At 32.8% G+C, this 20,440-nt stretch overlaps 1 protein-coding gene across 1 annotated transcript; it reads right to left on the bottom strand.

Moving 5' to 3' along the window:
• Positions 1 to 14,453: 14,453 nt before the first annotated feature.
• LOC129302714 (uncharacterized) lies at positions 14,454 to 17,084 on the bottom strand. Its single transcript, XM_054941608.1, has 3 exons — positions 16,685 to 17,084; positions 16,160 to 16,573; positions 14,454 to 16,075 (listed from the first exon to the last, which is right to left on the bottom strand). Exons 1-3 carry the CDS (start codon positions 17,082 to 17,084, stop codon positions 14,454 to 14,456), a joined length of 2,436 nt encoding a protein of 811 aa, XP_054797583.1.
• Positions 17,085 to 20,440: the final 3,356 nt, after the last annotated feature.

The following is a 20,440-nucleotide window of genomic DNA, read 5'->3' as shown; positions in this document are numbered from 1 at the left end:
TCATCAACATAGAGAACAAGAATGGCAAAATTGTTCCCATCAAACTTTTGATAGATGCATTGATCTGAGACATTCTCAACAAAATCAAGCGAGGTGATAACTTCATCAAATTTCAGATACCACTACCTAGAGGCTTGTTTTAGCCCATAGATGGATCTCTTCAATCTATACACTAGATGTTCTTTACCAGATTCAACAAAACCATCAAGTTATGTCATGTAGACTTCTTCATACAAATCATCATTCAAGAACGCAGTCTTGACATCTATCTAGTAAAGATCAAGATCAAGCTGTGCAACTAAAGCCATTACCACTCTAAAAGCATCTTTGGTGGATACCGGAGAGAAGGTTTCTGTATAATCAATACCTTCTTTCTGGTTATAGCCCTTAGCTACAATTCTGGCTTTATATCTATTAATTTCACCTCTAGCTCTCATTTTGTTTTAAAGACCCACTTGTAACCCACTGGTTTAAAACCCTTTAATAGCTCTACAAGCTCCCATACGTGATTGCAATACATAGAGGCAATTTCTTCACTCATAGCCTCCAACCATTCACAAGAATGTGAGCTAGAAATAGCCTCTTGGTAAGATATTAGGTCTAAACTATCAATAGCATCTGAATCAAATTCCTGCAAATACACCATGTAACCATTTGGAATAGCAGACCTGCGAACCCTTTGGACTGTCTTGGTTCAACAACCAGATCCCTATCATTCTCTAAAGGTGGTTCATCTTGAACTTCATCTTGATCCACGACATTATTTCTGTCAACATGAGGGGTTGTCAAGATAGGCATAGGCAAAACGCTACTTTCATCATGCAAAGTAATATGCCTACGCATAGAGCTCTCACTGTCTAAGGCATCTTTAAAGAAATAAGCTCGGTCAAATTCAATTACCTTAGTAGTGTGATTTGGACAATATAATTTATACTTGCGAGATCCAATGCAATAGCCAATAAAAAAACCATCAATAGTTTTAGCATCAAGCTTTATCTGTTGTGGATTGTAAGGTTTTACTTGTGCTTTACAACCCCAAACTTGCATATGCTTCAGCGCAGGAGTCTTTCCAAAATACAACTCATATTGAGTCTTTGGAACTGACTTGCTAGGAACTTGATTCAAAATATAAACAGCAGTTTTAAGTGCATCAACCCATAAGAATTCTAACAGTGAGGAGTGACTGATCATGCTTCTAACCATATCTATGAGAGTACAATTTTGCCTTTCTGCAACCCCATTTTGCTGCGGGGTGCCAGGCATAGTATACTGAGCTTCAATTCCATATTCTTGAAGGTACAAAGCAAATGGCCCAGGGTTCCTACCAGTCTCAGTATATCTCCCATAAAATTCTCCTCCTTTATCAGATCTCACACATTTGATCAACTTGCCAGATTTCAATTCGACTGCTGCTTTAAAGGTCATGAATGCATTAAAAGACTCGCCCTTTTCACACAAGAGTTCAATCCATCTATGATGATAGTAATCATCTGTCAAGGTGATGAAATATCTGAAATCACCCATAGCCGGAGGTGTGATAGGTCCACAAATATCAGTATGGATTAGGTCTAAAGTGTTTTCAGACCTCTTTGTCCCTTTGGTTCTAGCTCTAGCAAGGAATTTTTCCTTTATGCAATCAATACAAGTCTCAAAATTTGAGAAATTAAGGTCTTGTAAGACACTTTGCTTAGTCATGCGCTCCAATCTCTCTCTAGAGATATGACCCAAACAACGATGCCATAACATAGAGGAATTATCATTAGGCCTTTGACATTTATGCCCAATAGTAGTATTGATATAGAGATTAGGAAGTTCAAGTGACCAATCATTCAATCGATATAAACCATATATCAAGGAAGCGACACCAACATTAATGGAATCAAAACAAATGTCAATTTTTCCATTTCCTTGGAAGAATGAATAGCCACAAATATCCAATGAAGAAGTTGAAATTAAATTCCTCTTCGTAGAAGGTACATAAACAATATTGTTTAAATGTAAAACATGACCATAATTTAAATACAACAAAATAGTTCCAATACATTCAACTGATGCCTTGCTCCCTGCTATGCCAAAGACTGACTTCTGTGCCTCACTTGGAACCTTCTGGTTTCTTAGCCCCTTCACTTTCTTATTTGTTCTTCAGTTTGAAGCAATTAGCTTTAATGTGACCTAGTTTTTTGCAATAATTGCATAACCCCTTAAAGGGTTTCTTCCTCAACTTCTTACTCTTATCACCATCCTTCTTAAAGGTTGGATTATTAGGCGTTGGGGCATCATACTTCTTCCCTTTTTTCTTGTATGACCCTCCAGATTTGCTGTTAGAGCCATAAGAAACATAGTTTATTGAGTGAGAGGAACTCTTCTTTATAGCTTCCTCTTCTTGCGTGACTATCGATATCATCTGGTCAACAAACCATTCAGCTTGTGAGTTGTATGAAGTCCTCAAGAATGCATACTCTGATGGTAGTGATTGAAGAACACGGTAAACCAAGGTGCTTTTACCCAAATCAATTCCATATGACTTAAGCTTGTTATAATAATGAACAAGTTTCAGAATGTGCTCCTTGACACTAAAAACTCTATTATATCGAGTATTGTCAAGAAGTGATAGATAGTAGTTCTTTTAAGTCTTGTCATGCTTCTTGTATTTGTTACCAATAGCTTTCAAGTACTCAATTGCAGTATCCTTTTCAGGAATGCTATCCCTAATTTCCTTTTCAATTATGTACTTGATGATCGCTAGACAGATCCGGTTGGACTCACTCTATTATTTATGGAAGGCCATTTTAGAAGTACTAGATTGCAAGCCTCTTTCCCTTCTCTTAATATAAGCAATAAATGGTGATCCACTTTGTCTGACCCAGTTTGTCCTCCTCTTCCAGCTGCTGCAAACCAAAACACAAGGCTGAAAAAAAACAGACTGAATGTTAGGAGGGAGACACGATGCTAGCGACCGCCGAGCAGCAACCTTCACTTCGACGCAAACCAGATGCATGACAGTGATGTCGTGAACGGTAGCGACGTTGGCTTCCAATGACGACACAACAGTCTAGAACCTCTTTTTTTTTTGCAGTGCGAACCAAAAAGTTTCCAGCAGCTTTTTTTTTGAAGCTGCGTCTTCCCCCGCATGAATGAGACGTGAACCTATTACATTGAATTGAAAGGGGCAATTTTCCCTTTACCTGAGGAAATATGCTCCTTCGAATTGAAAGTTCTTACGTTTGGCATTTTCTCATGGCTTGTCACCGTTGTGACCAAGCATTAATATATATATATATACATATATATAGTTAAGATAAAATATAAGGCTCCAAAATAGATTTCATCTAAACACCAAAATCAAACTTCTATAAGCATACCTCCATGAACAAAGTCTGAACATGCTAAATTGTAAGGAATTTACATCCAATTCATCATATTAAATTGAGATACTACAAATTTAATATTTGTAACCAGGCTCTAATACCACATGTTAATTTTGTATATCTCAATTTATATGAATAATTAAAGTAATGTATGCATACCTGAAGAATCTATGAGCGCTTAAGAAGTCTTGATTACCTCGAGTGTAGACAGATGCACAATCCACTGGTTCCCAGAGTTTTTCAGAGAGTTCAGAGATAATAGAGCAGAAGAAAAATGAGTGGTGTGTTTTTGCAGTTATCGACTAATCGACTTATATATATCAGATCGGTTACCACCTTATTAAATAATAAATAATTATATATTTTATTATCTCTGACTCAATCAGTTAAGAGATAGGGTATAACTAACGGCTACTGAGTTGTGGGTTAAGCCCTTACCCATTGGGCTCACTTGTGTGATCCTCCTATCACGATCCACACAAGATTATAAAGACCAATCTGTTTGGACTTATTAATTAATGTTAATCTATAAATAAATAAATATTTCAACATTTAATCTTAACAAAAATTTGCAATGAATTCTTGCAACTCAAATAACACTTATAAAAGTAGTATTTATAAATTATTGATCAATGAAATCTTTGTATTAGCAACAAGATATTTTAACACTTGCCTTTGAAAAATGAGTAGTACATTTATCATACTAGACCAACTCTTGTTAGACCTAATTGAAAGTGATTTTCCTAACGAAATATTTTACATTATATATTCACATATCTGCAACATACTAACATTGTTTAACGGATATAATGTATAATTTTTATGCAATATAATTATGTATCTTTATTAGATACTATTCAAACAAATTTAAATGTTGTAAAGTCTAATTTTGTGTTGACTCTATCAACATTACCAAAGATGAATGAAAATAGTCACGAGCTTTCGCTGACCACAAAGTTTTTTTATTTTGGCCTCTTTGTTTCTCGGTTGATTAAAAAGTCAAACTACGTATGCTAGCTATAGGTTACAAAATAAGACCTAGAACAAGCCTTAACTAGAAAATCAAGTTTATATTAGTTTTTTCTTTATTGCAAAAAGTTTAGATAAGTTAAGTGTTGGTGCTCAGGAAAATTAAATCTTCAGATATTAGCTTTATGATATTAAAATATAATCTGTTAGAAAACAAACTACTGAGAAAATGAGAGCTTGTTGGTTTCTATTCCCATTTTTTTTTATTTTTAAAAACTGTTTTATAAAACAGTTTTTAGAATTATTTTTCAAAACAAAATTAAATGAAAATCAGTTTGGTTATATTAATTTAAAAACAGCTTTAAAATTAAAAATAGACTGATAATGATGATTATAGATAATTACTGGTAGTGATTTATGGTAGAAATTAATCAAGATAACTATAATTTTTAATAATTAAATGTAGTGTATTTTGAAAACAAGGAAAATAAAATTAAAAAAACTTAAAATTGTTTCTATTTTTGTTTTAAAAAAAAGAAAAATAATTTTGAGAACAATTAAATTGAAAACATTTATCCAAACAAGTTTTTAAATTTTTCTATTTTGAAAACCAAAAATATTTTTAAAAACTGAAAACAAACAGACCCTGCGTCTTAATGCCATAAACGAACCTCATGTGTTGGAAAACAAATATGCTATTTAAAAAAAATTGATGGCAACAAAAAACAAAGCATAGAGAGAAACAAAAATTTATGAGTATTTTATTATGTTATATCCATAATGAAATTAAAATAACATAAAATGGGTATGGTTTATAAATACAAAATCATAAACTTCAAAAGTATTTATTAATTCTTGTGCCATGCTGGAGCATCAACTTGAACTTTTTCCTGCCTTCCACGCATGTAAACATTTATTTATTTTCCAAATATTCTTTTATTTTCTCCTCTTTCATTTTAACTTTCCCCTTTTGGTGGATGGTATTCATATTATTTGTATGTTGTATGCATAAATGTCTAGTTTCAGTCTAAGTAAGTAATTTTATTTAGCTATAATTAAAAAATCAACAAAATTTGATTTGTGCGTGTGCATGTGTGTTTAAGTTTTCCATTTTTTTTTTATGGTTTTGGAGGAGCTATTGTCGCGAATTTGACTTAAAAAGAGAATCTGTGTGTGCAAAAAATAGAGGAAAAAGAGAAGAACGAAGGGGCTCATGGTCCTCTCTACTTGGACATGATTTTGTTGGTGTTTTGGGAAGATTTAGAGATTTTAATCACTAAGGTAAGCCTCTCCTACCATTCCTCTTCTTCTCTACACCATTTTCAAGTTAAGGTTTGTAGTTGGAAGATGATTTTCAGACTTTGGAAGCTCTGGGTCCAAACCCATTGACTTTCATGGACTTAGTGAGAGTTGTTTGAGTTATCTAAACCTAGAGATAGAGGTTTTATGCGTCAAGGAGAGTGGGTTCTCAATTATAGATGAATTCGTGCATTTAAGTGTCATAAATGGTTGTGCTTGAGGTCAGTGGCTACCATTGATGTTGATTAAAGATTTTGTTAGTGTTAGTTGGATTTAATGGAAGTTAATAAACTTAATGTAGTGATTAAACTCAATAGTTGAGAGCTTTGGATTATTAAAGCGTTGAAATTTGAGAGTTGAAAGTTAGTAATTTATGACATTGATGATAATTTTGGATTGTTGGATGATATATTATTAATTATTTAAGTTGTGGAGAGCTAAATGAAGTTAATGGGAGTTAAAAAATTCATTGGATATGAGGTTGATCTTGAAGTTGAGAAATTTAGTTATTAATGTATGAAATTAGATATTAGAAGTAGTGATGTTAATGATTATTAGTGATGGGTGTTAATATACTTGTAGACTAACCTCACAAAGCATCAATGAGCTTGAATTTAGCTCAAAAAGCAAGCTATGATTGAGGGGTAACCATTGACCTTTCAAAGATTTGAAGTAACTAAGAAAAACCTTATTTTTATAGTTGTATGTTAATTAAGTGGCTGTTGAAATTTATGATTTAAAACTTGTTTGATGTGTAAAAAGTTATTGATGCAATTTTAGCAATGTGTGGTAATATACATGAAATGGCTTTTGAAAAATGAAGAGTTTTGTGTATGATGTATTGGTGTGAAGCAATGATGCCATTTAATTGTGATATTATGAAAATTCATCATATGTGATACATACATACATGCACACATACATATATATTAGTTATAGAGTTTACTAGGAGTAAGAAATTGATGTGGACATGACATGGGATTGTGATTTTAGTCACATTTGCATAACATTTGTAACCTGTGCATAGTATGATTATTGGTGGGATTTTGTTAAGGGAGAAGAGTAGATTGATAAATCCACATAGTATTGGCAGTGACCGTTGGAATCGAGAGGTTGCTTTGGCAATGACCGTTAGAATTGAGAGGTAGTCCTTATCTCATGGTTGATTCGAGACTGTCTCACTTGTTCTATAAGAGACTCGAATCTAACTAGTCTTCACTACTTCATGAGGAGGCTAAATTAGGGGTACAACACCCTATAGTTGTTAGTATTAGGGAAATTAGATTACACGAGTGAGTGAGTTGACTCTGGCCTGATAGCTCCTCACAAGTGGAAGGCTAGGTTAGTTCGTGAAGGGTGTAGCCACCAAATAGCCACCAGTTTCATGTCGGAGGTAATTAAGAGAATATAAGGTTAGCATATGATTATGCATTTAGTCTCAGCCACATGATTGTTAATATTGTGGTCTGGTGTGGTTTAGGGATACAAGGTTAGTATTATTGCAACCCTATGTTGTGTATTATTGATACAAACACACACACACACACACACACACACACACATTATGATTATGTGTTTGAATCTCGGTCACATGGTTGTTATTATTGTGGCTGAGGCTATATGTTGTCATACATGCTTTCTGTGTGTGTTTATCACCAATTGCATCTATTTTTAATTAATATGCAATTGTATAGATTAGGTGGACCTTGGTTATTAAGTGTTTGTACTCACCCCTCTATTTAACATTTTACAGGCTCTAGTTTTGGCAGGACAAAGGGAAAGCACCAAAGGCTTGGAAACTCAGTTTCTTACTATAAGCCTCTCATAATTTTAGTTGCATATGCGTATTAATTGATATTGCCAACTAGGATGATCATATTTTGTTATTACTTGTACTATTGAATATTGAGTATTGAAAGGTGTATTTTGGGCCAAATGCGTGTAGTATCTTTTTAATTGAGATATATGAGTGAGGTCAAAATATTAGTATAAGTATAAATTTGACTATTGGATTATATTGAGTTTTGAAGTCAAAATGCCCCCTGTTATTTCTTAAATCAAAGGGTTAAGGGCTAAAATTGTGAAATATGTGATATCTGGTTGTTGTAGTATGTTACATAGGTTGTCTTAAGTTTATTGAGTATGGTTTAAGGGTTGGTGTGGGCTTTTGGCACTTAACAGTTTTAGACACCCTAGTTGTATTATGAAAGCATAAATGAGTAAGTTTGCATTTTGGTATCCAACTTTTGATTAAAAAATAATTTAAATGTGAAACTAGTGCCACTAGCTAAAGGTCAGAAAAAGCTTTCTTTAGACATTTAGATCACCTCAATCGAATGTCAGATAGAGATTTGGTGCGTATTAGAGGTTTAGCAAGAAAGTCTACCTTGACAGCTTGTTGCTGTTACGGATTCTACTATTTATGCCGCAATATAAAATTTTGGACTAAGGTGCAATTTTACTCTTAAACTATTTTCAAAGGGGCAATGTTATCCTAAACTATTCATCATAGCAATGTTGCCCCTAAACTAATCAAATCGGAGAAATGTTGCCCTTACCATTAAAATATTGGTTATCATAACTAGTAGGACCCACATTTCATGCGTTAAGGTGTAATTTTACCTCTAAACTATTCTTAAAGGAGCAATGTTACCCTCACCATTTAAAAATAATAATATTAAATAAAAATAAAGTTATAATAATATTAAATAAAATAATATTAAATGTATATATAAAAATAAAATTATAATAATATTAAATAAAAATAATATGAAATGTATATATAAAATAAATATAAGAAAAAATATAAACTACAATTTTAAAACTTTTCAAATATAAGTGGATCTTGGTTAAATTAAATATGAGTAGATTTAAAAGTATCTTCATTTACACTTATAACTATCGACATATTTATAAAAATATGGTCTCAAATCATACTTTATATATGTGAATTGTTCAAAAATAAAGTTGACTTTTAGTCGAATCTAATTTTTAAATTTTTTTATTTTTAAAATTTTTTTAAGCTTTTTTAATATTATATTTAAAAACATCCAATTTTTTGAAAACTATTTCAGTTCCTAATTCAACTTCGATTTGCAGCTTAATAGCGGCATAACTCTTGTCCAATCTAGCCGAATCATGGAAATGATTTTTTAGTCCAAATCGAGTTGTTAATGATGGCTCCAGTTGATAGTTACTGATGTAATTGCAGATATTTTTGGCTCTACTTGTATCTAAGTTAACCAAGATCTACTTATATTTGACAAGTTATAAAATTATAATTTATAATATTCTTAATTCATGGTATTTTATTAACATACTATAAATTTTTTTCTTATATTTATTTTATATATATGTTTAATATTATTTTTATTTAGTATTATTATAATTTTATATTTATATATACATATAATATTATTATAATTTTTTTAATTTAATTTTATGATTTTTAAATGGTGAGGGCAACATTGCTTATTTAAGAATAGTTTAGGAGCAAAATTACACCTTAACTTATGAAAAGTGGGTTTGACTAGCTACAATAACAAATGTTTTAACGGTGGGGGCAACATTGCTTTGATTTAATTAGTTTAGAGGCAACATTGCTATGATGAATAGTTTAGGGGCAACATTGCTCATCCGAAAATAGTTTAAGATCAAAATTGCACATTAACCCTTATTTAAATAGAGAATATTATTTACATTATTCACCAATCTTTTGAAATTAAAAAAAATAAATATTAGAAATTATACACCTTTCAACTACCCTTTTAATTTTTATATATATATATATATATATAAAATATCATGCTAAACTAACCAATAAACTAATAACCAAACCTGACTTTCGAAGTAGAGAATCACAAAAATAAAAAAAACACCTTGAAAACATTAGAGAAGTTACTTCAAAATTGGAGAAGCCAAGAAAGATTTATGGCAATGACCTAGAACAACTAGATTGCCTTATAAATTGTAAAAATTTGATCACCCTATAAAAAAAGGAGTAACTAATATAGACAAATAAAATTGTTACCTTTTTGTGTTAGACCATAGTCACAAAGACTCAAGTTAGTATCAAATATGAATCACTTAAACCATGCTATGTCACCCTCGACTTATAGGGTTAATAGCATGAAAAACATGAAACCTATGCAATGAAATGAAACATTAATATAGACTTGTAACAAACAAATGAATGATTAGAGCTGTTAATTAGGGCCAACTTGACCCTTAAAGGGCCAGGGTCTAAACGAACTAGCCCTAATAAGCCTGATTATGCTTCAAGGCTCTCTTTTACAAGGCCCAACCCTAGCTCTTAGGGCTGAAGGGCTGGCTCTTAGGGCCTTGGCCTTATTTTCTTTCTTTTTTTTACTTTTTTGAATTTAAAATTCTAAAAAAATATATTCATAATCCTAAAAAAGTTATTATACAAAAAATTAAGTTTAAGAAAATAAATTTAAATCAATTTATATCACAACAAATAAAGAAGACTTAAACATTCAGGTTTAATATCAAATAGCAACATTAAAATTAATACCAATAAAAATTAGATTTGGCTAACATTATTAGCTAAATCTTAATGAATGAATGAAGGAGGGACGAATGAGTCTAATATATTCATTTATTTTAGTTATATATTTAATCTTTTATTTTTATATTACAATTTAAAAAATAATAAAAGAGCTTAAAAGGGCCGACCCTAGCCCTAAAAGGCTACCCCTTTTATTTTCAAGTCTTAAAAAGGAGTCTTAAAAATGCTAGCCTTTTTAAGACTGAATTACCATTTTTCCTTCCAAAGTAGAGGCCCGACCCTAGTTATTTTTGAGGTTAAAAGAGCTGGCCTGACAGGCTCAACCCTAATTGATAGCTCTATGAACGATAAAGTAAACATTAGTTAGATAAGTATATGATGAATTAAAAGATAATAATAACACCCTTATATGCAAGGTTGATAGCACGAACACTACTACAAAATAGACTTTTCACGTCGCATTTTTAGGCCTTTTCACATCACAACTGTAGGGGACATCATACTGGGTGACTTAAAATAATGGCTCATCCACGTCACAAATAATGGAGACATGAAAAATAATAAACCACGTCCCTTTTAATATTAAGAGAGGTCGTTTCTACATAATTCACGTTTCTATTTTACTAGAAAGAGATGTGATTTCCATACAAACCACGTCCCCCCAAATAAGGGGGACGTGGCTACTCATGTTGTCAGAGAAACCACATCCCCCCCAAGTAAGACGGATGTGGTTTCTAGGAGAAACCACGTCCCTCATTCATGAGTGGGAAGTGGTTTCTTTGAGAAACCACGTCCCCCTCTATAATAGGGGATGTGGTTTTTTCTGAGCACACATCTTGCTACGTCCCTCCTTTTAATAATGTGATGTGGTTTTTGTAATTTTTTTATATACAATTTGTATTTTCTTGATAACCAAAATAGAATCTGTGAAAGTATGCCATAGAAATAGCCAAATTCATACAACAAAAGTTCAGTAAATAGCAACTCATTTACAGCTATTAATAAACTATCACAATAAAATATACCAAGTGCATTGGAACGACAAAACTATTGTTACCCATTCAAGTGTCAATATTTACAGCCAAATTTTAACAAACTACTTGAACACATTAGGGTTTATATCCTTCTATCTAACTATATAAATAAACTATAAAATCACACTATGTAAATAGCTCTTGAAAAAGATAACTTGCTAAATTGTTTCGAATGTCAGTTATGTCTTCACTGGTATAGGGGTACCCACTGTTAAAAAGTTGCAAATTTTTATCGAATGTTCATTAGATATCCAAATTCTAAAGCCTTGCGAAACTAATATTATTAAAATAAATAATAATGTAACTTACCATGTGTAAATTTTCGTTAGTTTCCGATTGAATAATCTCATACATATAACGAATAATATAATATCCACACTCTGTACTCCCTATCTGGCAATGGCATTGAAAGTTAAGAATCAGATAATAAGTATAAACAAAAATATATATAAAAAAGTTGTGAATAAAAAGTATTTAATTGAAATTACTTATGTTTGGAAAAATCCAAGTCGATGAGGGATTTTTTTGAGATGTATTTTTTGTTGGGCGTCACTTTCCCCGAGTCATATAATATATCTTCAATGCTCTATCATGATATTTAAATAAAGTATAAAGTATTAAAACAAAATAAATATCTAACATTTATAAAAATAATCTTAACTTACGTGTTGAATATATTTTTAGTTTCAGCACTCGGTTGCTCGCCTATGGAACAAAACCAATAGATCTCATGCAAATACGGGCATATAACACAAAGGGACTAATGGTAACTACAAAAAGACAAAAGAAATCAATACATGAAAGCATAAAAAAGATTATCAAAATAAATATATATATAAATGAATATAAAAGAACTTACCCTTCAAGAATTGGAGCCAGATAACAGGGCAATTTTGTTTCTGAAATAGTATTGCCCACATATCTCATCCTATCACTGATATCATTGTAGGCCGATGTCAAAGAAGCTGGACACAAAAATCCAAATTGATCTTTCCGTGGTCCAGTACAAAAACTACTAAGAAACGTATTAATAGAATGACACAAAAATTATTGCATATAAATTAAAATAAATATAAATGAGATAGAATAGAGGTAATAAAATTACAAGATAGATAGCATAGCCTATAAGATATCCAACTCCCTCAGAAACAAGAATTCCAAGATGTCTTTCTTGTCCATTACAAAAGGATATGACTTGTCTATACCCACAATTCATTTAGGCATTGTCAAATTGATAGGCTTTGTCATTGCCTTAAAAAATTCATGTAATTGTAATAGAGAAGAACAGTCCTTACCCTCATCAACATCCTAATAAAATATGAAATGAATAAAAGTTATATAAGTAATTAAAAGAGAGAATCAAAGAATAATGAAGAGTTTTTCTACCATTGGAATTGTCATCTCTGTGTCAACAAGTCTTTTATGCCATAAAATAAATTGTCCCAATGCTTCACCTAATTTTTCAACCTCATCAATAGGGAATGGCACATTCACGTTTGGCTCAAGAACAACCTCAACCGTCACTTTTACTTGATCATCCAAAATACTCATGTTATGAATTGTTTCTGTGAGCATATATAGCCGTGCTAAACCAACAATCCTCTTCCAAGGATTATCTAAATAAAGAAAACAAACTTGTTCCTCTTCTATTAAGGGACTAGAGGCATGTAGTGCCATCTTTGGTGGATTAAAGCTATCCTTAGTACTTTGAAGCACAGGAGAAGTCTGGAAAATAAGTAAACACAATGAAAGAAAATAAAATAAAATAAACAAAATTGAATAATTAAACTAATTAAAGATAATGAAAACTTGGAGTTCCTGCTGCCCAATTCCCTATCCACTATCTTGTGTGGTCCCCATATTGGTGACCATAGACTGAAGAATCTGCTCACGGAGTAGCAAATTATCCTACTCATACTTTCAAGCACATTCGTCTCTAACATTTGCCAGAAGGTCATCAAACTTGGCTCTTGATACAACTCTTGATGAGCCTCGTGAAATTGGTCCGAAATACTCCTTCAGACCAACTCCTTTTCCTACCCCCTAACACGACCAGAATAATCTGGCATTCCAATTGCTGATTCCAAGATATCCATTCTTCCAGTGGATTGAAATGATTCTTGGGAAGCTTGTTCCTCAAGTGAATCCTGCAATATTTAATTAATGAATTTATCTTAAAAGATATGAAATCTAAAATTAAATCTAGTTAGTATAATTACTTACAATCCGTTGAGCAACTTCAGCGGCCTCCGGAGTAATATATTGGCCTTTCTTGATTTTGGCTTCTTTTCATTTCCTCTGCCAAGTTGGAGGAGCTAGGGGATGAACAATAATATTGGGGTCAGATCTCGTAGCTTCCTCTAATTGCTTCAAATCAACTTCCCTAAGTTTCTGGTCCAGCTTCCTATATCCCCCCCGAGACAAGTAATGCTGATATTTATTTTTAGATTGTCTCTCTTTATTTGCAGTACTTAATTCCTATAATAAAATAAAAATAAAGTTAGTTGTAAAAACTAAACAAAAATAAACCAAGTTATTAATTATATCAAAATTTACCTAAAATTTAGGATCATCTCATGACCTCACAAATTCTCTCCAAGTGTCTTCATCAATGAAATTATATTCCAAACATGGATTGTTCTTCTTCTTTGCTCCTCAAATGTATTCCTTAGAAAGTGATGACTTGAAATCTTTCCACCGATCATAAACTTGCTGAAGCCAGTACCTCTTCATCTCATTGGTAGGAGGGATATCATAAGTAAGCTACAATATGTCATAATTATAAAGTAAGATAATGGTATCTAATATAATTAAAACAATAAAAAAAATAGAAAGATATGCATACCAAAATATCACTCCAAATCATGTCCTTCGTAGCTTCTGGTACTTCTTGCCAATTATGATACAAGATCCCAACTTTACTCCGAGCTATGAGGCCTATGTAACTTACAAACTTGTCCCCTTCTAGACCAAGTGGTCTTTTACCACCACTAAACTCTAAATGCACTCTCTCTATAGTGCCCTGACGTAGTGCCAGCTACTTCAATTTAGTACTTCTTCTACCTCTTTTCTTGTAAGTTACGTTGGATGTGTCAACTACATCTTCATTAGAACCATCCATGTGCCTATTAAGATTAGAAAATAATACAAGTAAGTAACTTGCATTATAATTAAATATATAGAAATAAATAAATGAAACAAATATATGAATATAAAGAATCAATTAATTCAATATTTTATTAAGTAATTCTTACTTTATTCATTCTCCCAAATTCCTTCACAATGATCATCTCTAATTGCATATTCATCATCAACCAAATCTACTTCAGTTGATCTAGGTAGATTTATAGTGAAAGGCAGGGTTTCATCAAGGTTAAAAGTTGAGTCATCATCCTCTACATCAATAATTTGTTTTTTGCCTAGTAGTACAATAGAACGCTGTTTATTCGCTGGATCAATGACGTAAAAAACTTGTTTTTCCTGACTTGCTAAAATGAAGGGCTCCTCTTTAAAACTAAGCCTCTTGAGATCAACTGAAATAAACCCAAATTCCTTATCTACTTCAATAGCATTAAAGTGAACCCACCTGCATTTGAAAATAGGTATTTTGAATTTAGTGTAATTCACCTCCCATATCTCATCAACCACTCCATAATAGTCGGTGCGAGCCAATAATGGGTTATTATCTTTTAAACTAGAAAAATGCTGGGTTTTCGCTTTTACCATTACCCTACTATTTTGCATGGTACTTTTATCATCTTGGGCTTTTGTATAGAAAGAATATCCATTTATATCGTACCCATCCCAACACACGATCTCAAAATGAGGTCCCTCAGCTAACCACATTATTGTATCGGACATACTAGTCTCATTCGTAACTTTTTCCTTGAACCATTTTTTAAAAGTCTTGTTGTGCTCATTAGCCAGTTGCATTTCATTCTTTCTTGGGTATTTGTCTTTCAACAACTTTTTATGAGCATCTAAATAAGGTTGAACTTCTTTCATGTTATTCAAGATGTACAAATGTGCTTGCAAGACTTCTTCATGAGACATACATTTCACTCTGACCCCCCGTGTTCCCTTACCAGCAAGTCTTATCCCCTCATGCTGAGTTTGAGAGACCCCAACAGCCTTCAATCCTTTTAGATATGTAGTACAAAATTCAACAGCCTCTTCTGCCACAGATCTTTCAACAATTGATGCTTGAGGCCTGTATGGGTTTTTAGAATACCTTTTTAGGATTTTCATGTATCGCTCGAATGGGTACATCCATCTAAGATAAACAGGACTGCAAAGTCTTACTTCTCTAACCAAATGAAGTATTAAATGCACCATAATGTCAAAAAATACTGGAGCAAAGTGCATTTCTAATTGACATAAAGTAATATAACCCTCATTTTCTAATTCATCCAACTTGTCAGGATCTATAACTTTGCTGCATATAGCATTAAAGAACATACACAATCTAGTTATCGTGTGTCTCACATCATCTTTCATAATCCCTCGAATAGCCACTAGTAAAAGTTGCTGCATCAACACATGGCAGTCATGAGACTTCATGCCTAATAACTTCAAATCACTTATCGAAACAAGTTTTCTAACATTAGAAGAATACCCTTGTGGCACTTTAATAGCATGCAAACATCTGCATAAACTTCTTTTCTCCTCTTTAGATAATATGTGTGCTGTTGGGGGTAAATAAGCTTTCTTCCCCTCTTTTTGTTGTGCATGTAAGCGTTTTCTTATTCCCATTTCAGCTAAATCAAGTCTAGCATTTATTCCATCTTTAGTCTTGCCACTTATGTGTAAAAGCATACCAATAAGACTATCACATACATTTTTCTTCGCATGCATCATGTCAAGACTATGCCTCACATCTAAACTCCGCCAATATGGAAGATAAAAAAAAATGGACCTCTTTTTTCATAGATTCTTCTTACTTACATTTCTTTTATTCTTACCGAAAATGACATTGATTCCTTCCACACGCTGATAAACTTGGTCTCCAGTTAAGGCCTTTGGAGCCATTTCATACTCCTGTGAGCCATTAAAGGCCTTCTTCAACCTACAATAAGGATGATACCGATCAAGAAATCTTCGATGACCAAGGTAGGCTATTTTTCTTCCATGCTTAAGTTGGTGGTAGTGTGTGTCTTCTTCACATATAGGACATGCATTATGGCCTTTAACACTATATCCTGATAAGTTTTCATATGCAGGAAATTCATTTATTATTGTAAAAATCATGACACGCAACTTAAAGTGCTCTTGCTTATAAGCATCAAATACATCTACACCTTCCTCCCATAGCATTTTTAAATCCTCAATCAAAGGGGCCAAGAAAATATCAATATTGTTTCCTGGCTGTTTTGGTCCTGAAATCATCAAAGACAACATTATGTACTTACATTTCATGCACAACCAAGGAAGTAGGTTGTAAATAAATAACAAAACTAGGCATGCACTGTGTGTGCTACTAAGATTGCCATATGGGTTGATTCCATCCGTACAGAGTCCAAGCCGAAGGTTTCTCGAATCACTTCCAAATTGAGGAAATATATGATCTATTGTCTTCCATTGAGGAGAATCAGCTAGGTGTCGAAGTTTCCTATCAGATAGTTTCTCATCAAAATGCCATCTCAAATTCTTTGCTTCTATTGGATTAGCAAACAAACGTTGAAACTGTGGTATTATTGGAAGATACCACATCACCTTTGCAGGAAGCCCTTTAGTTATGATCTCATCACCATGATCAATATCATCAGTCTTCTTTACTTTGTACTGCAAAGTCCCACATTTGGGACACTTGTGTAGCCCTTCATACTCATTTTTATATAGTATGCAGTCATTAAGACAAGCATGTATCCTCCTATAATCCATACCCATTGGACACAGGATTTTCTTTGCCTCATATATATGTTTTGGAAGTAAATTATGAGCTAGAAGCATTTTACTCAAGAATTCAAGTAACTCTGTAAAACTCGAATCGGTCCACCCACTTCTTGACTTTAAATTCACCAATCCCAACACAGCTGTTAAGAGCGTAAAATTAATACACCCTGGGTATAAGGGTTTCTCTGCATCACTACACAAGTTGTCATATGCATGTGATTGTACAAATGACGTCATCCCAATATCACGAATCATATCCTCTATTCTATCATCCTAGTCATTCACAATTTGCTCATTTTAGGACATAGAAGTTGTTCCTATCTCCCCATGCCATACCCCTCTTGTATACCTCAAATTTATCCCATCACAAATTAAATGCTCTTTTATTTCATCAATACCCAATTTAATCTTATTCATGCAGTTGACACAAGGACAACAATACTTTCCATTTTTGCTAGGAACATTTTTCCTAGCAAATTCAAGAAATTGGTCCATACCATTCTCATACTCCTCAGTCATTTTACTAGCATTCATCCAACTACGATCCATTCTTTTTTTACCTAATAAATCATCACAAAATCTATCAAATTAACAATTCACTATCTTACTTGTACTTCAATCAGACTCATTTTTTTTTAAAAAAAATCGACAGAGTCTCCCCTTAAAGATTGAACATCCTAAAATTATAACAACCAAAAATAAATAAAATCAAAAACAAGCAATTGAATAAAATATTTACATATTAAATAATATCCAAGTTAAGCTTGAATAATAATATGTGAATTCTAATAGACGCTTAAATATACAATTTTGAATTTAAATTTGTGTGAATACATAATATATCTTTGAAAGGTTATCTCTAATTAGGTTTGAATGTCACTGGAGAGTACAGATATTAAACATTACGTGAGAGGAGTGTGTAAAAGGTCCTGTTTTGTCTTGTTGACACATAATTGTATGAAAAATAGTGAAAGTAAAAATAAAAACAATGATTCATATAAGAGAAAAGAAAGAAAGAAAGTTCAATGTAGGCTACAAATGTATTCTTTCCCGTGCTTAATATAAGTAAGGCAAATTTAGTCAATTTCACATTCATTAAAAAATGATAGTTATATCATTAAAATTATTAAAATTATATATTTTTTAATTTTACTCTTCTTTCTAATATTAAATCATAATAAATAAGCGAGGGTTAAAATTTAAAAAGATATTAATTACTTTAACTTTCTTGTATATTAAAGATAAAACAATATTTTCAAAATTTGTCATCGTAAAAACTAGAAAGAATATAGGCATGAGTGTGTATTCTCACTATAGCAAGAATATTTATGTGGTTCATGCCATTTGGATCTTATAAAGGTATTGGACACGTTGTTATGTGCTTAAAACTAGCTCATCATTATTAATTCGAGAGGGAAATCAATAAACGACGGAAATAAAAGTGCCCAAAGTTTTCAACGAACCTTAGAAAATCATTAAAACAAAATTATAATGATCTGCAAAAGAGTTTGAGAAATTGATTATATATGAAGAAAATGTCAGACACTCACAACACCCATTTATTGCATAAGATTAAATTAACCTTTTCTATACTTTAATTTTTTGTTATAATCACATGCAAATAATAATAAATAAATAAAAATTAATGAAAGTAAATGATTTATTTATATGGGAAGACTTTACTTCAAAGACAATCCTAGGGTCTACACACCTTGAAATGAATTAAAATTCACGTAATTTGAGGGTATTATTATTTAAGTTTTTTTAATTTATTTTTTATGCAAATAATATTATCTTGATATAACCTTTATTTTGTGATTTGATATGGCTACCATCCACGTAACCCTCAATCAAACCTCGAATCCGTGAAGTACATGCCCAGTTGGTTCCTATTTATTTAAAGACCAAGCTATTATTTTTTTTCCTCACTTGGGTTGGCTTGGGTCACACCAAACTTTATTTTTTTTCATTTGTTGTTAGTTACGTTTCTCTCTTTTAAGTTTCTGGATCATTGTATTATCAGTAGCTGGTATACAGAGTTGGGACCATTCCTTTCTCTTGTTTCTATCTAAAGCATTTCCTAATCTTTCCATGTTTTTGTTTTTTATGTTAAGATAATCTAAAGTTAATTTGATATTTAAACATGTGACAGATCTATTAAAGCAAACCATTAAAGCACACAATCATGCATATATTTGGTTTCACTTGCAGACAAATCCCAATAACGAAGGGAGACCATTTTCTAGCTTATGGTAGAAAATGAAACCAAAATACACACACACACACACACACATATGAATGCAGGCATAAAGATGTCCAAGTTAAGCTTGAATAATAATATCTATACAGGGATGAAATTCTATTGATACTCACGATTTAAAAGCAAATGAAGGAAATTTGAAAAATCTGATTATCCTACAAACTTCCTTTTCTAACAAAACAGAACGGCAGGTTAGCTAGAAAATTCATGAGAAGCACTAACCAAAATTTTGGTGAGAAATGAGAAGCACCGAGAAGTAGAGCAATTGTTCCTGCTGGCTGAGAAGTTGAGAAGCACCGAGAGGCGATCAGTAAGATGAGATTGAGAGCAAATGAGAAGTTGAGAGAGATAATCACAGAGCCAGCAGAAAGATGAGACTGAGAAGCTTGGTTGAGTAGTAGAAAGACTAGATGAAGAAGCTTGGCTGAGACCGAGAAGTAGAAAGATGATATCTGATTGGAGATGAAGGTAGGCACAGCAGACTTTGAGTGTTTTTTTAAAAAACTTGACTGGCGTGGGGCTTAAAAATTGAGTGGGAAGGAGAATACATGTCCTTCAGATAGGAGAGAGACGTGGATTTGAGAATCTACATCCCTCTCCTCTCTGGGGGACTTGGCTTCCTCTGTGGGGGATATGGCTTCTTAAGAAGCCACGTCCCCCAGAGAGGAGAGGGACGTGGCTTCTACATGAAGCTACGTCCCCCTCTTCAAGGGGGACGTGGCTTCTGCAGAAACCACGTCCCCTGGAGAAAGGGAGGTGGCTTCTGCAGAAGTCAGCTGGCTTTATTAGAAGCCACGTCCCCCTCTTCAAGGGGGACGTGGCTTCTTCACAAGCCACTTCCCCCTGGAGAAGGGGACGTGGCTTCTGCAGCAGTCAACTGGCTCTATTAGAAGCCACGTCCCCCTTTCACAAGCCACTTCCCTCTCCTCAAGGAGGGATGTGGATTCTGAAGTACTCTGATAAAGCCACGTCCCCCCAAGAATTAAGGAGATGTGGCTTATTAAAATTGTTTTGTTAAAATAATTTTTTTTCAATCTATGTCCTCTTTTTACTTGGGTGATGTGGATTGTGTTCTTTCTAAGTCTAACTT

This window comes from Prosopis cineraria, unplaced genomic scaffold (assembly GCF_029017545.1).
Source record: "Prosopis cineraria cultivar Desert tree isolate PC_DT_omini unplaced genomic scaffold, ASM2901754v1 PC2, whole genome shotgun sequence".
In the NCBI taxonomy this organism is placed as follows: Eukaryota; Viridiplantae; Streptophyta; class Magnoliopsida; order Fabales; family Fabaceae; genus Prosopis; species Prosopis cineraria.
Note: the sequence above shows the minus strand (reverse complement) of the source record. Positions and strands in the feature narration are given on the sequence as shown.